The 19536-nt window shown below is 38.1% G+C and overlaps 1 protein-coding gene across 2 annotated transcripts in view; it reads left to right on the forward strand.

Moving 5' to 3' along the window:
- Positions 1–69: 69 nt before the first annotated feature.
- The window catches only part of NUP107 (nucleoporin 107), a 29600-nt gene continuing 10133 nt past the window's right edge, over positions 70–19536 (forward strand). The window contains exons 1-15 of one of the 2 annotated variants that reach the window (XM_080576183.1): positions 70–203; positions 397–482; positions 2272–2361; positions 6069–6184; positions 8098–8224; positions 8729–8832; positions 9661–9788; positions 10147–10195; positions 11412–11483; positions 11986–12074; positions 13078–13156; positions 14347–14460; positions 16467–16557; positions 17597–17673; positions 18220–18279. In XM_080576183.1, coding sequence (XP_080432309.1) covers positions 196–203; positions 397–482; positions 2272–2361; positions 6069–6184; positions 8098–8224; positions 8729–8832; positions 9661–9788; positions 10147–10195; positions 11412–11483; positions 11986–12074; positions 13078–13156; positions 14347–14460; positions 16467–16557; positions 17597–17673; positions 18220–18279 — 1290 coding nt within the window. In that variant the 5' untranslated portion in view covers positions 70–195. Of the gene's footprint in view, positions 204–249; positions 483–2271; positions 2362–6068; positions 6185–8097; positions 8225–8728; positions 8833–9660; positions 9789–10146; positions 10196–11411; positions 11484–11985; positions 12075–13077; positions 13157–14346; positions 14461–16466; positions 16558–17596; positions 17674–18219; positions 18280–19536 lie in introns of those variants that run through there. The other variant, XM_080576182.1, reaches the window with a different exon arrangement.

Genomic DNA, 19536 nt, shown 5'->3' on the forward strand with positions numbered 1-19536 from the left:
TGTGTGTGTGTGTGCGCTTTATTTTTAACCCCTGACACACGGCCCCGCCACCGGCGGACGGCCGACGGGACGCCCCCACCCCGCCGTGCCCGCAGCACGCAGGCGCGGGGCGGCCCCGCCCCCGGCGGAAGGGCGGCCTCGGCTTCCGCGCCCAACGCCCGGGCGGGAAGGGAAGGGAAGGGAAGGAGCCGGGCCATGGAGAGGTGCGGGGCGGGGACGGGGCCGCTGCTGGGGGGCGTGGGGGGATCCCCATCAGCCCTGCTCCCGTGAGACCCCTCCTGGAGCCCTGCAGCCGGCTCTGGGGCCCCCACCAGAGGAAGGAGTAACGTCGTAATCTCGTCGCATGCTTTGCTTGCCTTCATTTGCTTACTCTGCCTCTGTGTCGCTGTTTTCTAGAAGTGGGTTTGGAGATATGCTGTCGCCCCGCGACACGGAGATGGCCAGGCCTGGCCGAAAGCAGAGCTCTCAGAAAAGAGCTTCTGGTATCCTTTTTATGTAAAGGCTTTCTCGTCCGTTTAACTGTTGCTTGCTGTGTTCGTGAAGTACCGGCATTCCTGCCGCTTCCTTCATTTCGAGCATGGTGGGAAGGGTTTTCGAATACAGAGCAAGCTTTTTGCCATTTAAGATTATTACAAGAATTACTCCTTGTTTTATACCTATTCAAAGTGAGTAATATTTAAAAATACTTTGAAATTACCTGATTTGTGAGGTATCCTGCAGTGAATTTTGCTATTGAGCAGTTGCGTTTTGTCTTCTTCCATAGCCTAGTCTCTTTTCTATGTGGTACTTTTATGCCTTAAGGAGGAGAAAAGTTCAAAAACAGAACTATGATTGCAATATCTGAAAGCTAGAAGGGAGGGATATTAACGGCTGACAGAAATTGTGACTAGGAAATCTGGGTGAGTTTCCTTTAGAAAAACATTGTGTTTTCAGCACCACAACACGTTACTTGACCCTTACAGGAAAACATCGGAATGAGCCAAAAGATGCGATTGCTTGCCTTTTCACTGAGTGGTGTTTCTTCTGAGTGGAAATTCTCTCTCCCTTCCTTTATCCTCCCTGTTGTTTACATGAATCTCAAACTTTGTCAAAGCATCTGTAGTGATGTCTCAGAATGGATTACTTGCTAGACTTCAGGGAAGTACGAGGCTGTCAAAATACTCGTATAGTCATTTCTTGACTATATTTAGACTGATTATTTTGATTCTGGGCCAGTATGATTGCTGAGATGTTTTATTACCCCCCTCCTTTCTGTAGCATGGTGTTTTTACCGTTTTTCATGGGCTTACAAACTCAGTTCTCTAGGCTGACAATAACCTATGTGAGCAGTAGCTGACTCCATACCTGAGTTTTCTTCAATCTGTTATGTCTTAATTTTGTGAGTTTATGTTCTTTTGCATGTATTTTTTGTTACAATGGTATTGTGTTTATTCGGTGTATTGTAGCTTACCATCCACAGCAGTAGCAAGAGATGTGCACATACATAGATCTGAATTTTCACAGAACTTTTTTTTCCCCCTCACTTATTTACAATAAGAAGAAATACTTAATTCGGCAGCTAATATAAAGGTGGGTTTTTGTCATTGTGTCAGCAAAGGAATACATTACGCGTGCCCATCCTTATGCTGTTAGTTGTTGGTTGTTTGTAGTTTTTTTTTGTAAGCTGTATAAAACTAGTGAGATATTGGACTTGTTTATGTTGTTGTTGAGAATTAATGTTCCTGGAGACTGACATGAGAGAGGCCGCTGAAACTTTCACACCGCTGCTTCTTAATAAACCGTACCTAGAGCATTGAAGTTGGTTGCTGACAGGAGGAGGCAAAGTAGAGCAACAGAGGCCTTTTTGTTAAAGCCATCAGCATCATGGAATGGAAAGATAGAAAACTTCCTTAAAGCATTCAGGCTTGGATTTTCTTGTTGTGGTTTATGCAGGATATAGCAGCTCCTCACGGAGCAGAAGTACTCTCTTTAATCCAAGCAGTTACAAGGACCAAGACATCCCAGACCTGTTACGCTTATGTTTCTGAATTTTGAGTGTCCCTTCTAGCTCTCCAGCTTTTAAGCTTTTGGTGAAACATTTTATGACCTAATTCAGGATTAGAAGTAGGGCTTTCTGATGTAGTCTGAAAGACAGGATTTCTAATTTTTATTAGATTTCAGTCCCACCAAAACGTTCTTCCTTTCCAGGCGTTCACAATAGAACTGTTGTTGTTGTTACGTAGACCTGAAAGTTTGTGTAAAAGAGTGTTTCTTAACTTATTTGTTAATCAGTTTTTACATCCCTGGATGACAGCATTGGAAACATGACGCCCAGAAGCCATCTGATTTCCAGAACTCCCGGTTTGTTGCTTCGCCAGCCACGTAAGACTTTTTTTCTTTAATATATAGTTAAAAGGAATAATATCCTTGGACTTGATAACTAATAAGAATTCCTAGTGATAAAGCCAGGGACGTACTATAGGGGGTCCAGTGAAGGGCCACGAAGTTGATTAGGAGATTGAAGCATCTGATAGATGAGGGGAGGCTGAAAAGAGCTGAGATGGTTTAGCCTGGAGACAAGAAGGCGCAGGGGATCTCAGCAATGCCATATAACCTCCTGATGGGAGTAAGAAAAGAGGAGTAGAAAGACAGCTGTACTCTTCTTGGTGGTGCCCAGTAAAAAGGCAAGAGGCAGTAGGCACAAAATGAAATACAGGAAATTCTGTCTGTACGTAAGAAAAAATTTCTTTACTGTAAGGGTGACTGGAAGCTATAAGTGGTTGCCCAGACTGTGGAGAGTTACTTGGTGATTCTGAAGTTAGAAACATTTATAAACGGGAAAAAACACGTAGTATCAGTCAACATATACCTTCATATGTTATATGTATGCTGTTGGTGACTGCCAGTGGTTTTGCCTGTCAGATTTTAGAGTGCATTTGAGCTTCATTTTCTTTGTCACAAGAGCGTGTCCAGTACTGTTTCATCTTCTCTCAAGTATCACATTGAAACTGAATGATTCTTGCCTTGCTAGTCAGCAATCTAGTTTGTTCTGTTTCCCTCCTCCTCACAACCTTCTTTTTTGCAGCAGCAGCTTCAATTCTTCAAGGTATTTTGTCTTGTAGTGTCTCTCCAGGCATTTTGTCATCCCTAAGTGGCAGGCTAGTTCTGTTGCTGACCTTCCTAACAGGTGTATTTATTGGTTGCATCTGTGAGTGATCTCCTTCTCCACTGAAGAAGAGATGAGACAGCACACTTCACAGGCTGTGACTGCTCGTGGTGGCTGGGGTCAGGTTGCTCTGAAATCTCCCAGTCTCAGCCCCGTGTTCTGCATCAGTTTGCGCATATTGGGAGTGTGTTGGAAGTTGTTCCCAAACTGGCACTGATACAAGATAGCATGTTCCAGAGAGAGACTGATTCTCTGCAATTTCTCAGGTTCCCTGTCAAGTTCCGTGTGGCCCCTGTTTGTTCTTATGTAATGTAATACCTAGTGGCTAAGATATAAAATCTTAGCCAGCACCAAAGGTACGTGCTCTGAGCATCAGCCTTCTTCTCAAGCTACTTGTGTGTCAGCATTGACAGCTCTCACGATGAAACTGCAGGTTGTTCTTAGCATTGCCTTGACACTAAACATGCTGTGAAAAGATCTATAATCCTCTTAAGAGCCTCCCTCGCTAGTTATCACTGAAATGAAGAAACATGCCCGTTCCTCCCATTCCCATGTCATCACCAGGGCTTACCTCACTTTTTATTGTCAGTCTCCTCCTGTAGGCTTTATTTTGGCATATTTCAAGTGCTCGTATAAGGGGTTCCTGGTTTTCATTGTCATGTAGCCAGTGTTTCCCAGCAATCTCCGAGGGAAGGCTTGCTTTCCTTCTCCACATCCTTCTTCCAGGACTGCTTGGAGACAAGTCATATATTCTTCTTTTAGAGGTAAGCGTTGTGTGTCATGCTGTGAACATCTCACTCAGGTGGCTTTTCTTCAACTTTTCAAAACAAATTAGAACTTCTGTATACCATCGTGAGTATTGTTTGATTTCAGTGAAGATCTTGATTTTGCCTGACATGTTGGTCTAACAACTTGCCTGGATTCTGTCACTGTGAAATTTCTGTTTTGTCCATTTTCAGAAAGTTCTGCAATAAAAAATTTCAGTAAAAGGCAGCGTATGGTTTGCATGTGCAGCAGCTGCCCCCCGTAATACAAGCACTTGATGGCAAGTAAAAGCAGAGATTGCAGATGCAAAATACCCTGAGCAGAAAGGTTTAGGGTGAGCAGTTGTGGTTGTTCGTACAATCAGTCGTCATGGAGATGACTGGTAACATCTCATGGTGGTGTTACTAAACAGCGCATACTGTGTAACCTACCTCCTATTTCTTTAATAGACTTCAGAAAGAAAATGTTCTGGTCTCTGCAAACTTCCCTAAACGCAGCTGACAGTTATCCCCATAGGTGGTTATGATTTGTGATAAACTTTCTTCAAACAGCTTTGCGCGGACAGGCAGTCCTTACTGAAAGGTTTGTTGTTTCCACACTATTTAATCCAAAGACATGCAGTCCCAAAGCATGAATACAGGCTGGGCAACAGAGAAGGGCCTTGGGGGTGTTGGTTGATGAGAAGCTCGACATGAGCCAGCAATGTGTGCTTGCAACCCAGAAAGCCAACCGTGTCCTGGGCTGCATCAAAAGCAGCGTGGGCAGCAGGGTGAGGGAGGGGATTCTCCCCCTCTGCTCTGCTCTCGTGAGACCCCACCTGGAGCCTGCGTTCAGCTCTGGGGCCCCCAGCACAGAAGGGACATGGACCTGTTAGGAAGAGTCCAGAGGAGGCCACAAAAATGATCGAAGGGCTGGAGCACCTCTCCTGTGAAGACAGGCTGAGGGAGTTGGGGTTGTTCAGCCTGCAGAGGAGAAGGCTAGAGCTGCTGCTTTTTGAAGCAGTCTGAAGACTCTGCAACAAAGCAAACATTGGCATTTTTACTCCTGTTTCTGTTGTACGGTCTCATTCCTACAATGGAGCATTTGAAGTGTTCTTGTGAACTGCATGCATTACCTCCTCTCCTGGGAACAAGCTTTTTTTTGTTTCCTTTGATGTCAGCTGCTCACAGTTGTGCATTTGGGGGTATTGGAAACTGTATTTGAGAATTATTCAGTGTAGTTCTTTTCTGCCACCCTGTAAATTCCTGAGCCTTGAATGTATTGTGTCATATGGGCAGGGGAGACTTTTCTGGTACCATGAAGGAGGGGAGAACAATGACCCGCTGACAGCGTGAGTGCTTTGACCTACAACTTCAGAGTCAGACTGGTAATGTTAGTAGCTGTAATTCTAGTTCTAAAAATTGAGAATTGATTTCTCTCTTTGATCTTCAGTATGCCTGACTTTCACATCTCGAGAGTTTAGGGCAGATTTATTTGTGGTGATTCAAGGTATGTGCTAATACAAAGACAGAAACCTTTGGTTCTTCAGCTGACTAGGTCTGTACAAAACTGATGCGTGGAGAACCAAACATACCTATTGGTGTGAAGCCTTCTAGTCTCTGTCTACCTGTTTCCAATGGCTTTGTCCCCTTATAATTTGAGGGTGTCAGAAGAAGTGACCAGGTACGTTCTTGGCCATCTTCAGCACTGGGGACTTTCTATGAAAGTTCTGGTCATCTGAGACATTTTAAAAGAAAAAAAAAAAAAAAGAAAAAAGAAAAACACAACCCTACAGGCATTGGATCTTCTGCTTCCAAACTGAAGATTAGTGCTTGAGAATGCTTCAGACTTGGCTAATGCTGCTTGTATAAGCCTGGCATAACTAGAGAGTTAGACTATGAAGTTCTATTATTGATAACTAACATCCTTACTTCCAAGTGTACTCAGGCCTAAGACTTTTGTAATTGGTATTTGTGGGTTTCGTACAAGCCTTCTGATGGAATGAAAATAGCAGTGGGCAGGAGCAAGTCACTCCTCCATCAGGTTGGCTTGTTTGTTTCTTCTGTGACCGAGCAGGATTTCATAAATACTTCAGTCTGCATTGCAAGATTACTTTCCTTGATAGAGCACAGTGGTCTTAAACAGCTTTTGTTTTCAGAAAAGGCTCTCTGTCTTTCAGTTACTTCGCTGTCTCGAAGCTCCATGAAGCAGACGGATATGTCAGCCATCCTGGGAACAGGAGGGAGATCTCCTCTGATTCTTCAGACTTCTGGACTGCTTGGCAATATGTCAATGGTAAGATGGTTAGAGCACGTTTTTCTGTTTAGCTCCTGTGAAGCTTACAGGAAGCTACCATTTTGCAGTGTTTCCATGTTTGCACCAAGGACAAACTGCAGGTGGGACAGGCTTGCTCTTACTACTGCTTCTGTTGCTGCTTGCTACTAGTGTCATTTAGTAATGTGGTGTTTGAGATGATGCAGTAAGGAATGAAGAGGGTTTTATGGACCTCTTAACTACACGATATATGTTAAGCTAGTCCATGTAACATCTGCTTGTGACTACAGAAAACTTGACTCTGCTTGTTTACAGATTCTTCAAAGATGATTGTTCTGTCAGCAAATTAAACCTTCAGAGTTTTTCTTACTTTAGCACTCTCCAGTATTAGGCGTCGTTTGGATCTTAACGTTTGGACTTCAAAGAGCAACTTCTTCTGATTACTTTTCAGATGACGTTAATTATCTTCTACTGTAGCATCTTTGGAAAAACAATGATTAGAGAAGTCATAAGTAGGGACATCTAAAATAATTTTTCTCCGTTTATTTTTAAATTGACTCCAAAAAAAAAAAATGTTTCTGTATGTGCATTTGAATTCATTCTTCCTTGTGGTTGTTTCTATAGTTTGTAATGGCCTGCCTGTTTCTTTAAATAGTAAGGTTCTCGGGCCTACGGGCTCTTGATCAACATTGATAAAGCTCTTAGCAGTAGCGCTGTTCTCCTGCTTCAGAGCCTCTTGATAGCTCTAAAATGAACTTCACTCACAAAATACTTAGCATTTAGTGCTCTGGCTTGAATCCGGTTTAGATTAGCAAGGGTAAATTTGGGAGTAAATCAAAGCTTTCACAGGAGGGTGATGGAAAAAGGACTTAAAACTATGTCTCTTGGAAATTTACGTGCTGGTAGATTAGAACATTCATCAGACCTTTTTGTATTTGCCACAGAGACCTGATAAAATTGTAGTGGAAGTGAGCTTCTTGTTATTTTTACTCAGTTGTCTGAATGTTGCTGAGTACAGTAGCATTCTGTTCTGGCTGGCTAGAGGGCAATAACGGCAGCGAGAAATCAGGCAAGAGAAATACAGTGGGTAGAAACTGGGGCATAAAAGGAAAAACAACAGTTATGTCCACAGTTTTTGGATACACTTAAGAGACTTATGACAGTGTCGTCTGGTTTGGGTGTGACCATTTTAACAGTTAGGGAAAAGAATCAACCATTGTCATATCACGGGATCTTCATATGGCATTAATTGCTGCTGAGAAAGCAATTGCTGTCATGGAAACAGCTACGGGAAGCTGTCCTGTCGGTGCAGTGTATGTACGGTCTGTCTTCTGGTTTGGCCGTTTTGCTGCCTTATCTCAGATGTTATCAAATACCTCCCCTGAAATGCTCCCAAGGAAGCGTAGCTATCTCTCTGTTTCCCACTTCAATACTCTTGTATTTTCTCCTTAAAGATGTATTGCTTCATTCAGTCGGGGGTTTTGAGCAATTCTCTGAGAAGGTTGGAAGGTGGAAGTAAATGGTTCTGATCAAATTTTAACTGTTTTGTTTAATTTTTCACAGCTGCTTTGCAACCTAATCAACAAAATACTTGGTAAACATTTAACAGAATACAAAAGGATGGACTGATGCATTTGTTTTAAGGGGAAAAGTGATACACAGTGATGTAAAATGCAAGGCCTGATTACATTATACTTTTTTTATTTCCTGATGGGGAAAAAAGAAAAGAAACATGAAGAATTTCCTTTTTCCAGATTAAAATTTATCTTTTCAGAGCTATTTGTTACAGTCGTAGTTGCGCTTTATCTAAAGGCAGTTATTTCATTATTAATTTTTAGAATTGCTCTGTACCATTCAGATAGAATGAAAAAAAAACTTTGAAGCTAGGCTTGCAGTAGTCTGAGATTGCTGTTTATTTTCTGTTACGCTTTTAGTTGGATGAAAGTAACTGGACAACAGTGCTCTCACCTCAGCAGACAGGACTGTTTACAAATCTGGACATGACAGAAGATGTCACTATGAGTGCTGTGCTGTTGCGTGAGGATGATCCTGGGGAAGCTGGTGAGACAATCTGAAGTTTTCATCGTAACTGACCACACATATATGTTCTTGGCTTTCTGTATCATTTTGTTTAGATATTTCTATGCCAAGAACAGTCTAGTTTTAAAAGTTCAGAAAGTTAACTTTTTCAGTTATTGCAGTTTTGCCAATTTATGTTTTCTGTGGAAACTGATGACACAAATGGGACACTGTGGTGATGCAAAACACAAACTGGATTAGCTTTATGGAGACAGACAAACAAGTTTGTCTTTAAAACTCTCTCAGGTGACAGATTTACAGCAAAAGTTTTATAATTATTTGGCTTACCTCGTAGCTTCTGCATATCTTACTGTCTTAACTGGTAAATTCTTCTGACTTTATGGGATATAAATAGTTCGCATCATTGCTGCCTTTGCTTAGCTTTATTAATGACAAGATGCCTTGTCATCAGGATATTTTTGGTAGTGTTGGATTTTTTAACCACATTGTGTCTAATATGATTTTTCCTTCTTATACATATTCTAGCTACTATGAGCATGTACTCAGATTTTCTACATTCCTTCCTGAAGTATAGATCAACTACCATTTTTGATCTGGTGGATGAATATGAAAGTATATGTAACAGTCAGGTAAATAGTTTGCTGGTTTTTTTTTTTCTGACTATTTATTTTAATTTGCAGTCCCTTCGTTAAGTTCTGTTGTTCTTTTTCTTTAAGCTGAGAAGTCGCAGTGCTTAACGTAGATACTTTTAAATCTTCCAGCTGGTTGCAGTCTTGAGTCACCGAACACTAGCATTGGTTAGCATACCTCTTTACTTTGCCACAGGAATGCCCATTGTGTAGCTTGCTAAATGCTAAAAACGTCATCCAGCTGCCATTCCCCTGCAAGTGTCAAGTGACAATAATAAACATGATCAGATAAATAGATTTTTTTTGTTACTGATAGTGAGCTGGATTAACAAATACTTATTTGTCTCAGGTATAAATAAATAAGATCATTTTACTATGATGGTATTAAGAGCTTTCTAGTGCATTCCTAATAAACTGGCAGTAGAGTTCTCAACATAAAATATAAGAGATCTGCTTTTAGACACAATTTTTGAATCGTTCGGTGATAGACAGTTTATAATCAGCAGGGACTGGCAAATTGAAAGGAAGAAGTTATGAGCCTTCCAGCAATAACAGCGTTGATCACAAAAGCGAGAAGAGGGCAGAGTTTGTATAGCGCCTTGCAAAAGAGAGCTACATTCTTGTTTTATGGTCTCAAGGCCACGTAACATTTTTTAAACATTCTTATGGGAACTTACAGTATGGAGAACCATCTACCTATTTAGAAGAGATGGTAATTAAATTTGGTTTTTGAGGGAGTCTTCGGAATAATGAAAAGATTATCATAATGGCTTAGAAAAAAATACAGTGGTGGGCATTATTAACTACGTATATATTTATTTACCTCAGGTGAATATACTAGGCAAAATAGTTTACAGAGCGACTCCTGGACAGCAAAAGTTCTCAAAAACCGCCAGTGTCTTGTGGCTTCTCAAGCAGGAGATGGTAACATGGAGACTGTTGTCTGCACTTTATAGGTAATTTACTTGAAAAGCACGTTACTTCTTTGCGCTGAGCTGACTTTCTTAGATATATTATGAATAAGATTATTTATATGGAATAAGTAGCTACTTATTATCTGTAGCTACTTATTATCTAGTAGCTACTTATTATCTGTTTCTGGATCTAGCTGCTGATAATTATGCTTATTTCCTATCTGTTTATGGAAATGGAAAGTTGTAAACAGTCCTATTATTACTTTTTAAACTTAGAGTATTTCTATAAAAGAACACTTTTTTGTAAAGGTATTTTTAAACACTTTCAGTTATATTACACATTCTGCTGAATTTTCTCATCTTTATTTTAATCGTTAAGGTTTTGCACTTTTATTTCTAGAGACAGAATACAGTCGGCACTGGAAGATGAAACTACATTTGAAATCATGGTAAGCTTGAGGGGGAAAATTATTATTACTATTTTTAAGGGGTATGTGTTAAAGCTAAATGCTTACGTTTTATTTTTTACGATCCCAATGTTGCAGCCAACTCAAAATTCAGAGATAAAAGAATATAAACAAAGATGAAACCAATTTGAATTCTAGCAAGTTAATATTAAATTATTCCACATTTTGGAAATTGTGAATTTAAATACTCAGTTCTAAATAGAAAATGCTAGTGTAAGAATTTGTATTAACTATACTTGGTTTTGTTTCATTAAGTATTCCTCACATACTTGGAAAATCCACTGGAAGCAACTATATATTTATTTTTAAAAGTTGCATCAGCAGTGATAATGTTTCCCCTGGGGCAGAGATAATTTTGCTTTGCCTAGAAGTGCATGTGGTCTCAAGCTGTGTAGTACTTTGTAGTCCTGATTCTAATTTATCTCAAAAGAAACCCAAATTTTTGTATCATTCTTATTTCAGCTGTAGTCGTCTTGTCTATGTCAATACAGCGTTTCTAGCCTTTGCTGCCAGAATATGCTTAGGAAGACAAAACAATAAGCAAAGTGACTCCATCTTTGTAAAATTTATGATTGTTGCTCTTTTTTCTCAGTCATGAAATAGCTTCATCTATGATTCCCACTGCAAAGTTGTCAGTACTTTTAAATTAAACACTGCTGTGCCAAAATAAAGTCTCTTCCTATCTGTGTTTTTTAGGAAAATGTATATTCTGTTCTCCTTTTGTTGCAAGAAAGCTAAATTAATGCAGGAGAGTAGAAAGAAGTATCAGGAGGTTGGGGTGTATTTTTGTGTGTTTTGGTTGGGTTTGGTTTTGTTTTCTTTTTTTCTACTTGTTCATGTTTACAGTTTATATGATCTGGGAAAACGTCCACTTTTTTGACATATACAGTTATAAGCAAAATTTGTGATAATATGAATGCAGTCAGTGGAACTGGTGGATTTACTATGTAGAATCTTTCTGTGGCCATGCATTTGAACTATATTGAGTCTCAGTTTTACAGATTTTAGTATAACGGGATGTAGATGATGATCCAAATAAAACAAATGTGTACTGTTGTCTGTTTGCAAAGGGACAGGGGAGAGGTAGCATGCTGAACTTGTTGACAATCTGTAAGTTAATACGTGTTCAGTTTGGTGTTCATGTTTTTGTGTCAAGTTTCCTTTTCCAGGAAGTACTAATCAACTTTTTCTTAAATAGTCTTTAAATGTTAGTGAGAAGACGCATATAGAAAACTTCTTTCAGAAAGATTCATTTGTTCGACAAAGCCAGGTATGATAAAATTTTTACAGTGAGAATGGAAATAGACCAATAGACATTTAAATGTTTGTAACACTAGTATTGCATAAGCTTCAGAAAATGAGTTATGTGCACTTAATTAAGCTGTTTCTAACACTTATTTCTTTTTATTCATTTAGGCATGTTATTATTTGTATGTGTAGAAATATTGTTCTTTAGTTTCTAAAGATCAGAAACGTTTTTCAGGCTAGGCTGGAGAGGATGGAAGGCTGAGATCTATTCTTATTTGGAGCCTCTGTTACTGTTGATAATGATTAATAAACTAGTAGCACTGTAGTAACTGCAGCATCTAGTGAGAAATAGATTAAGTGCCAAAACAACCTTCCAACTGGATACTTACAATGGTATAGTCTCAGGATGTACACACCTTTTGATTAATCTGTAGATAACTAATAGACTTAGAGATGGGAGGAAGCCAGTTAAAATATTACTTGTTAAATGTTTGTCTTAAAAATGCAAATTCCTATCATTCCAGATGGTGGTAGATTGGCTAGAGAGCATTGCCAAGGATGAAATCGGGGACTTCTCTGATAATATTGAGTTTTATGCAAAATCTGTATATTGGTGAGTTCAGACTTTCTGTTTTGTGTACAGGCTTCCTTCAAGTGTAAGATTCGCATACCTAGACACAGAATTGGTCCAAAATCACTCTGAAGAACTGTTTTTTTTTAAAAAGTTGGCCAGTTCGTTCACTTCTTTTCCTTCAATTCTTAGATGTAAAATTGAGCTTCCTCCCCAACTTAAAGGATGTCTTCTCGAAAGTCAAGTACTGCTTTTGGGATGAGAATATGAAAGGAAAGCCATCAAAGCAATTTAATTTACTCTTTACCCAGATGAAGGTTTCATTTTTTCGTAATAAGGAACAATAAGAGATGGTCACCTGCTGATCAACCTGTTATTTACACTACACAAAACCTTTCTTATTTGTTTCTCAGGTGGTCAGTTCTTTGTCTGGCTTTACTTTTTGCCTGTTCTTGTCATCCCTTTGTGTCATTGATCCTTCACCAGAAGTCATTTTTGTCATCTTTTTTTTTTTATCAATGGTGGATTTTATGGCAGAAAAGACCAAAGCCTGCTTTTGATTCTAGTTGCCTAGAGTAAACTTGGTTTCAGTGGATGGGTGAATACAGGCTTTTGGAATCGTGTTCAACATAATTTGAATTTCTGTCCTAGACTAACTACAGTGAATGCTAATGAGAAATTTTGCTCATGGAGAAATTAATTCATAGTTTAGATAATATGAATGATTGGAATAATGGATGTTTTTGAAAGAAATCAAAACTCTGTGAATTGATTCTATTATTGTACTTATTTTAATACTTATTATTATTACTTATTTAATTTTACATTAATTTTAATTTAATTTATTATTATTACTTATTTAATACTTATTATTAAAATTTTAACATTTTGACTAACACAGTCTATTGATCCACAACCCAAACCAGGCATGTCTTTTCTGTAATCCTATTCCACTTATCCACAAGTATTAAGTGTATTTTTAATATTTGTGTCTTATTAAAATACAGTTGTTCTCTTTTTCTGAAGAGCATTTCATTGCTTTCAGGGAGAATACACTACATGCCCTGAAGCAGCGACAGTTATGTACATACGTCGGAAGTTCTCGAGCTCTCGTAACAGAGTTGGTAAGTTTTATTTAAATATAAGACTTGGTTTCAAAATGGGTGTAAATTAGATTAGAGAGAGCATATATGCTATTTTCACAGCATTCCACCAATTTTTAGAAAGTTGTGCTATCTAAAAACTGTTGTGCTATCTAAGAAATTGCAGAACGCTAAGTTGGAAAAGGTGAAAATTAGTACAGAAATTGTGAAGCAGGAAGGAACTAGCTGAGGAGAAGATGTTAGTGTTGAAGTTGGACGTTGTAGAATAATTAAGAAAACAAATTGTTAAATCTGTCAGATGAGTGAGATTCTGGAAAAGCTTTTTATGATGATGAAATAAACTTATTTTAATTGGAAGTTTGAACACACTGTAGAGTAATTAGCAGTGGACAAGACCCAATGAGTCAGGATACCTCTGGAGTTCTTTTGAGACGTGTAGACATCTGTTTTCTTTCAGCCATTGCTTTTTCTTTTTCTAGCACAAGAACCTGTGGTCAATATAGTGAAATAAATAGCTTTGTTAGTAAGCTTTTTCTGAAACAAACTCATGTTCATACGTAGGAAAGTTTACAGAACTGATTGGAAGCTCTTACAAGTAAGGGCATGCTGTCGTTATACAGTAACTAGTGCAATGAAACTAAATCCCATAAATAATGGGATTTCTTGAGAGCTACTGTAGTAAAAGCTGACAGGAGGGACGTCAAGGGAAGAAAAGACTCTCCAGTCGAAGGAGAGAATGAAGTGTCTCTGACAGCAAGGCAGTCGTGGAAGATGAATGCAATTGGGGAGTGATCAATGCATTGATTGAAAAGTGGCTTGAGAAAATCTGTTTGGATTAAATAGAAGCAAATACAGCTATAGAAAAGGCTTCTGAGAAGGTGGAGAAGGACAGACTGTCTGGTAGGTGGAGAGGCAGAAGGGGAAAGGATGTTTAAGGACGAAAAGAGCTGGAAGATGAGAAATCCGAGGCAAAGACAAGGTGGTGGAGTAAATAAAGAGACTGCAGTGGCTCCCTCTGTTAGGAACAGTAACAGAAAAAGAATAAAAGAAGTAAGAGGGGAAAGACAGGAAAGTATCACGCTGGATATGTTGGCTGTATAGCATATTGTGCCAACATGAAAATATGACTCAAAATTATAAAACAGGACAGGAAATCATTGGAAGAGGCAGACATGCATTGTGTGAATGGATGGTACCCTTTTTCCTTGCAGGATCCAGATGCTCCTATAAGACAGAAACTGCCACTTGATGATTTGGATCGAGAAGATGATGCAAGGTTATTGAAGTATCTCTTTACTCTCATCAGAGCAGGAATGACAGATGAGGTAAGCCATAAAAAGTGGAAGAATCTTCTTGGTTAACTAGTTTAACTTATGTCAAATCTTACTATTAAAGCTAGTGACAGGCTGCGTACTAAAATGTCTATGTAATTCTGGCTTGTAGGGATTTAAGTTTCAATGAAATATCAATAAGACGGTGATAGATTGCTAAAATTGTAGTTAAAAAGTCTTGCATTTAGTTAAGTAATTTCAGGTGTATAATAGATGCTATGGAAAAAAGTTGCACCTTTATATTTCGGTTGTATGACAGTGTAATTTTTTTTTTTACTGTAGTGGCTTGATACTAAATACTGTCAGAAAAACATTGGATTTTTCAAAGAACTTCCTAATTGCATGTGTAATAATCAGTGGATTATCATACAGGCTTCCTTTTAAATATGTTGGAATGGAACATGCTTGTAATTTTAACTAGAGAGAGAGAAAGATTTGATGTATGCTTTCCTTAGAAAAAGTATTAAATTAGGCAACTTTTACTTGCTCTGCTCCTCTGATGTCCCCTTGATTATATGGTCTGAATGGAGTTGAGGGAGAGTCATGGCTAGCATTCTACTTTTTGTTTTGTTACCTTTATTGTTTGGCAGGGTCTTTGGCAGCAAAAGCTATGAGAGACTTTATCTGAATATTCTAAAAAGTACATTATTCTCCTCCATAAACTCTTTTACTACAGTTCTGCTTGTTGCCCTGTCTTACTGAATGTATGATGCATATACTTTGCGTTTTTCCTTATCTGAGTAACATCCAGGCAGTTCTGGTCCTAAAGCTGTTCTCAATAAAGATTCCCAGTTGTTGCAAAGCGGCTTTTGTGATTTTATCATGTAAATAGTTGTGTTGTCAAAGGCCTCAGTTGGAAACACAGTCCCTTATACTGGGCTCTACATACATGTAATGATACTTGGTTAAGGGGAAGAAAAAGGAACTTGAGATTCTGGTGTCCGAGACCTTAGACTTAAAATGGTTACTTGCAAGTGTTTTGTTCCCCTATAGTACATATCCATTCATTTTCCCATAGTATGGACACAAGACCACGTTGGTGCAGGGTATGAATATAAATCTGCAATTTCGATTGTTCATCAGTAGCTGCTAGATGTTGCTACTGTCTGATGAGCATGGAGCAGCTTATTCACTACTGAAATAATAAGTTTATTCAGAGTTCACTCTGAATTAACAGTGAATCTTGGTTCATTTACATTACCACATGTAATGTACAGCTCCTAAGCTAGACCAACATGTTGGCTTTTTTGTCTATTCTTTGGTTTGTTACCATTCCCAAAATGGTTGAATGTCTGCGGCCCTTTCAGCATGAAGTGAATGGAGGTTGGCTAAACAAACTAAGGCCACATATTGCAGTTTCTCTTGCTCTTCACAGTGTTTTGTTAGTGTTGGAATGATACCAGTCAGACTAATCAGATAATCTTTAGCTGATTTTTTTTCAGAGGTGTAGGATTAGAAGAATTCTAAACAAGCTTTGTTGCTTTTTTTTTCCCCTCACAGAGTTTCTGTTTTACATTCCATGCTATTCAAAATAGCTTTGAATTAAACCTTTTTGTGCTAGTGAGTAGACTATTGAATATCATGGGAAAATTAGGATTGCTGGTTTTAGAAGTGCTTGAGGGGTTTGGAAAGCTCAGTCGATGAGAGAAGTAGGTGAAGAGATGGATTAGACCATCTAAGCAACAAGATGATACCTTAATGTGAGCTTATCAGAAGGATGTGTAACAGCTGTCTAAGCTAATAGGGTGGGACTGTAGCATATTTCTCATATTGCTCTAAGTACTGACAGAAAAACTGAAACTTTTAGTGAAAAACAAGCTGATGAGTTTTTATTGACTTTGAGCTCTTAGTTCTTTTGAGTTTAAGGTTCTTTGTGTAGTTATTTTTTATTACAATCTCTATGCAAGCTAATTATTTTAATAACGTTTACATTTTTAATGGAGAGACTGTTGGGTTTCCTACCTTGAAATCCGTTGCTGAGAAAATGCATTATTTTTCAGGCACAACGCTTATGCAAACGATGTGGTCAGGCCTGGAGAGCGGCAACTTTGGAAGGATGGAAATTGTATCATGATCCTAACAGAAGTGGAGGTATCTGCTTCCAAATGCACTTGATATGTACAAAAATAGGGCAGAGGGCTTTCTCTTAATGTCTGTCTCTAGCAAAAAGAAATTGTGGGTTGTTTTTTTGGTTTTTTTTGTTGTTTTTTTTTTACATCTTCAGGGTCTTTCTTATATCTAAAATGTCTTTACCACGTCTGTTGAGCCTACGTAAAAACTAATATGCAATCACTTTAGTTGAAGGTTTGAGTACACTGAATCCACTTAACATGCTGAAGTCATTTTCTTTTTTGAAAAGCAAGCATAATGTCTAGGAAACGGATGTCTAGGAATTCCATACAGCTCTTTTCCACTCCCATATAATGTTCCATTATGTATTTTCTCAACATCTGACTTCTGCCATCTAGCAAAGGTCTCATTGCTTACAGACTGAAAAAAAATAGCTGCAGAAAGATACAGTAGGACTTGAGTTCAGCAAATGTAAATGAAGGAAAAATATACGCTTTTATGATATTTGGACATCAAAGGATTTAAGAACGTGTCTTATATACTAGGCACAGCTGGGACTGGAAGGCGTACTGTTTTCCTACTTTCTGAATCCTGATAATCCACTATTTTTATCTGCACAATTCACTGGTGTCCTAGCCTTGTTTTGAGTGTTACCCACCTAGTCTGCAGTTATGTATTTTTTTCTGTGATGCACGCTGTCATGCAGAGGCCTGCAGAATAGCAGCATTTATTAGATGCTTATACTCCTTAAAATACACAAATTAATTTACTCCCTAACTCTGTGTTTTCTATATGTAATTAGATATGTTGCAGTCAAAACCACGATTTTTTGCAAGGCTAAATAGCAGGTAAAAGCTTAAAATACTGTAATTTTTAGTTCTGCATTTACCAGACTTCCCAGAAAAGCTGCCCCACAGGCCAGTCAAAAGCATTGAGAAGCTTTGGGAAGAGTTTCAAAGGGAGTGGGATAGGGTTAATAACAGAAAATAGGTTTTACCTTGTCACTGTTTCCTCTTTATTTTTTTAATAGTATGTTTGTTTAATTATCCTTTGCATATAGGAAGAGAGCTGGAGCCCGTTGAAGGGAATCCATACAGGTGCATTTGGAAAATAAGTTGCTGGCGTATGGCTGAAGAGGTAAGATGATGTTGATTTGCTTGATACTAACATATAAAGATGAATTTCTTTGAGCTCGATCACATGATTTTAAGTAAACCTACCCTTTGTGTTTGCTCTTTGTAGGATTTGCAGGTAATCTTTCTAAGAGGACTCCTGAAATAATATAGTTATGTCTTGCAGTGAGAAATCTACATAATTGTCACCAATTTTTAAGGCTTAGGAAATGTCTTTTTTATTTGGTTGAAAGTGAAAATACTCACACTGGCTTTGATTTTCATCTTGACTCGGTTGAATGGGAAAGGAAAAAACATTGCTGTCTTTCCAGATCTATGCAAATTTTTCAGATAAGTTACAATGTTTTGCTACGGAAGGGGAAGTCACTTGCTATTTTTATTTTGGCTCCTGATATTTCCTGGGGTTTTCCAATTTCTTATTTTGGTGTTGTTTTTTTTTTTTGGAAACAAGTGGAACATTTTGTAATGGATTAATCTCTAACAAAATTTAAAGTGATCAGGAAACATACATGCTTTTTAATTCAGTTATATTTTCAACTGCTTATTTTAGGAGCAGTTTAACAGATATGAGAGAGCAATCTATGCAGCACTCAGTGGAAATCTCAAACAGGTATGTCAAGCCTCCTAGTGAATGGTGTTTGATAGTTGTGCATTTTGTTTCTTATATGTGACAATAACGTCATCGGACATGCTGCAATTACTGCTTAATGTGCTTTCAAAAATCTAGTAAATGCGACAGTGGCAAACAGTTCTGCTTTAGTCAATGTGATCTCTAGGATTTTTGTGCCTTAGCTAAATATACTTGATAGACTTCTGTTAGTATTATTCATGCTAGCTAGCAGTACAATCCGTTCTAATTCCACTGTATTATTTCTTTTTCATTTTAGTATTACTTAAGAGCTTATATATAGTCGTTTTTCTGCCCATGCACAGTATTGTGATTTGTCAGTGCTTTAAGTTGCAAGTGTTAGACAAGTTAGCATATCCAAGCGTTATTTTGTAACTAAATTTCACTATCAGTAGCTTTTATTTTTCTCTATGATGTTTTTTATGTAATTCTCCCTTTTATTAGTTTTAATTCTCCAGATACTGTTGTGCTCTCCTAAGTAGGGATTTTTCTTTTAAAGAACAATGAGGAAAGTAGCAGTCAATATCATAAAGGTTTACTTGCTGTTATATTAATCAGTGATAATCTCCTACTTGAGGAGTTTGACACCACCACCCCCATCTTAGTGACATATTAGGAAAAAAAAATCAGAAAATAAAGAGGGGGTGATAGTGAACGTTTTCTGGTTTTAGTCATTGAAGTTTAAAAATCAGTTCTTTGGCCGAAGAAGGCATCGTAAAACTGTACAGAATATGGAGCAAAAAGTGTTCACCTTCTTGTGGCAGAGGAAAGAGTTAATGAAATTAACTGTTTTCACTAATTTCAGTAATTTTAAAATTTGTGTAAGAGACAAGTGCTTCATGAAGTGTGTTGTTGTCTCTGGAACTTGTCCCAGGGTTTCTCTGCTGAAAGAGCCTAATGAGATTCAGAGAAGAACTGGATATAAAGCTTTAGATTCTCCAAAGGGAGTTGTTAGTCTATATATAATAGTATTATCTGGGCTGTCTTGCTCAGTTATCTCTCAAATTGAGATTTTTCAAACTTCCTGTTACCAATTTTAGAGGTGCAGTGAGAATTAATATATATATATATATATAAAAAGTAATACGTATATATCTCTAATATATTACTTATATCATATATATTACTTTATACATCGTTATGCGTATATATATATTTTTTTGTGTCTATATCCCCTTAGTTTCTGAATGAAGTAACGCAGTTCAAAGACTTCCAAGGTGTCACTGATGCAAAGGCCTT

The sequence above is a fragment of the Anser brachyrhynchus genome (genome assembly GCF_964034855.1).
Source record: "Anser brachyrhynchus genome assembly, chromosome: 1".
Classification (NCBI taxonomy): domain Eukaryota; kingdom Metazoa; phylum Chordata; class Aves; order Anseriformes; family Anatidae; genus Anser; species Anser brachyrhynchus.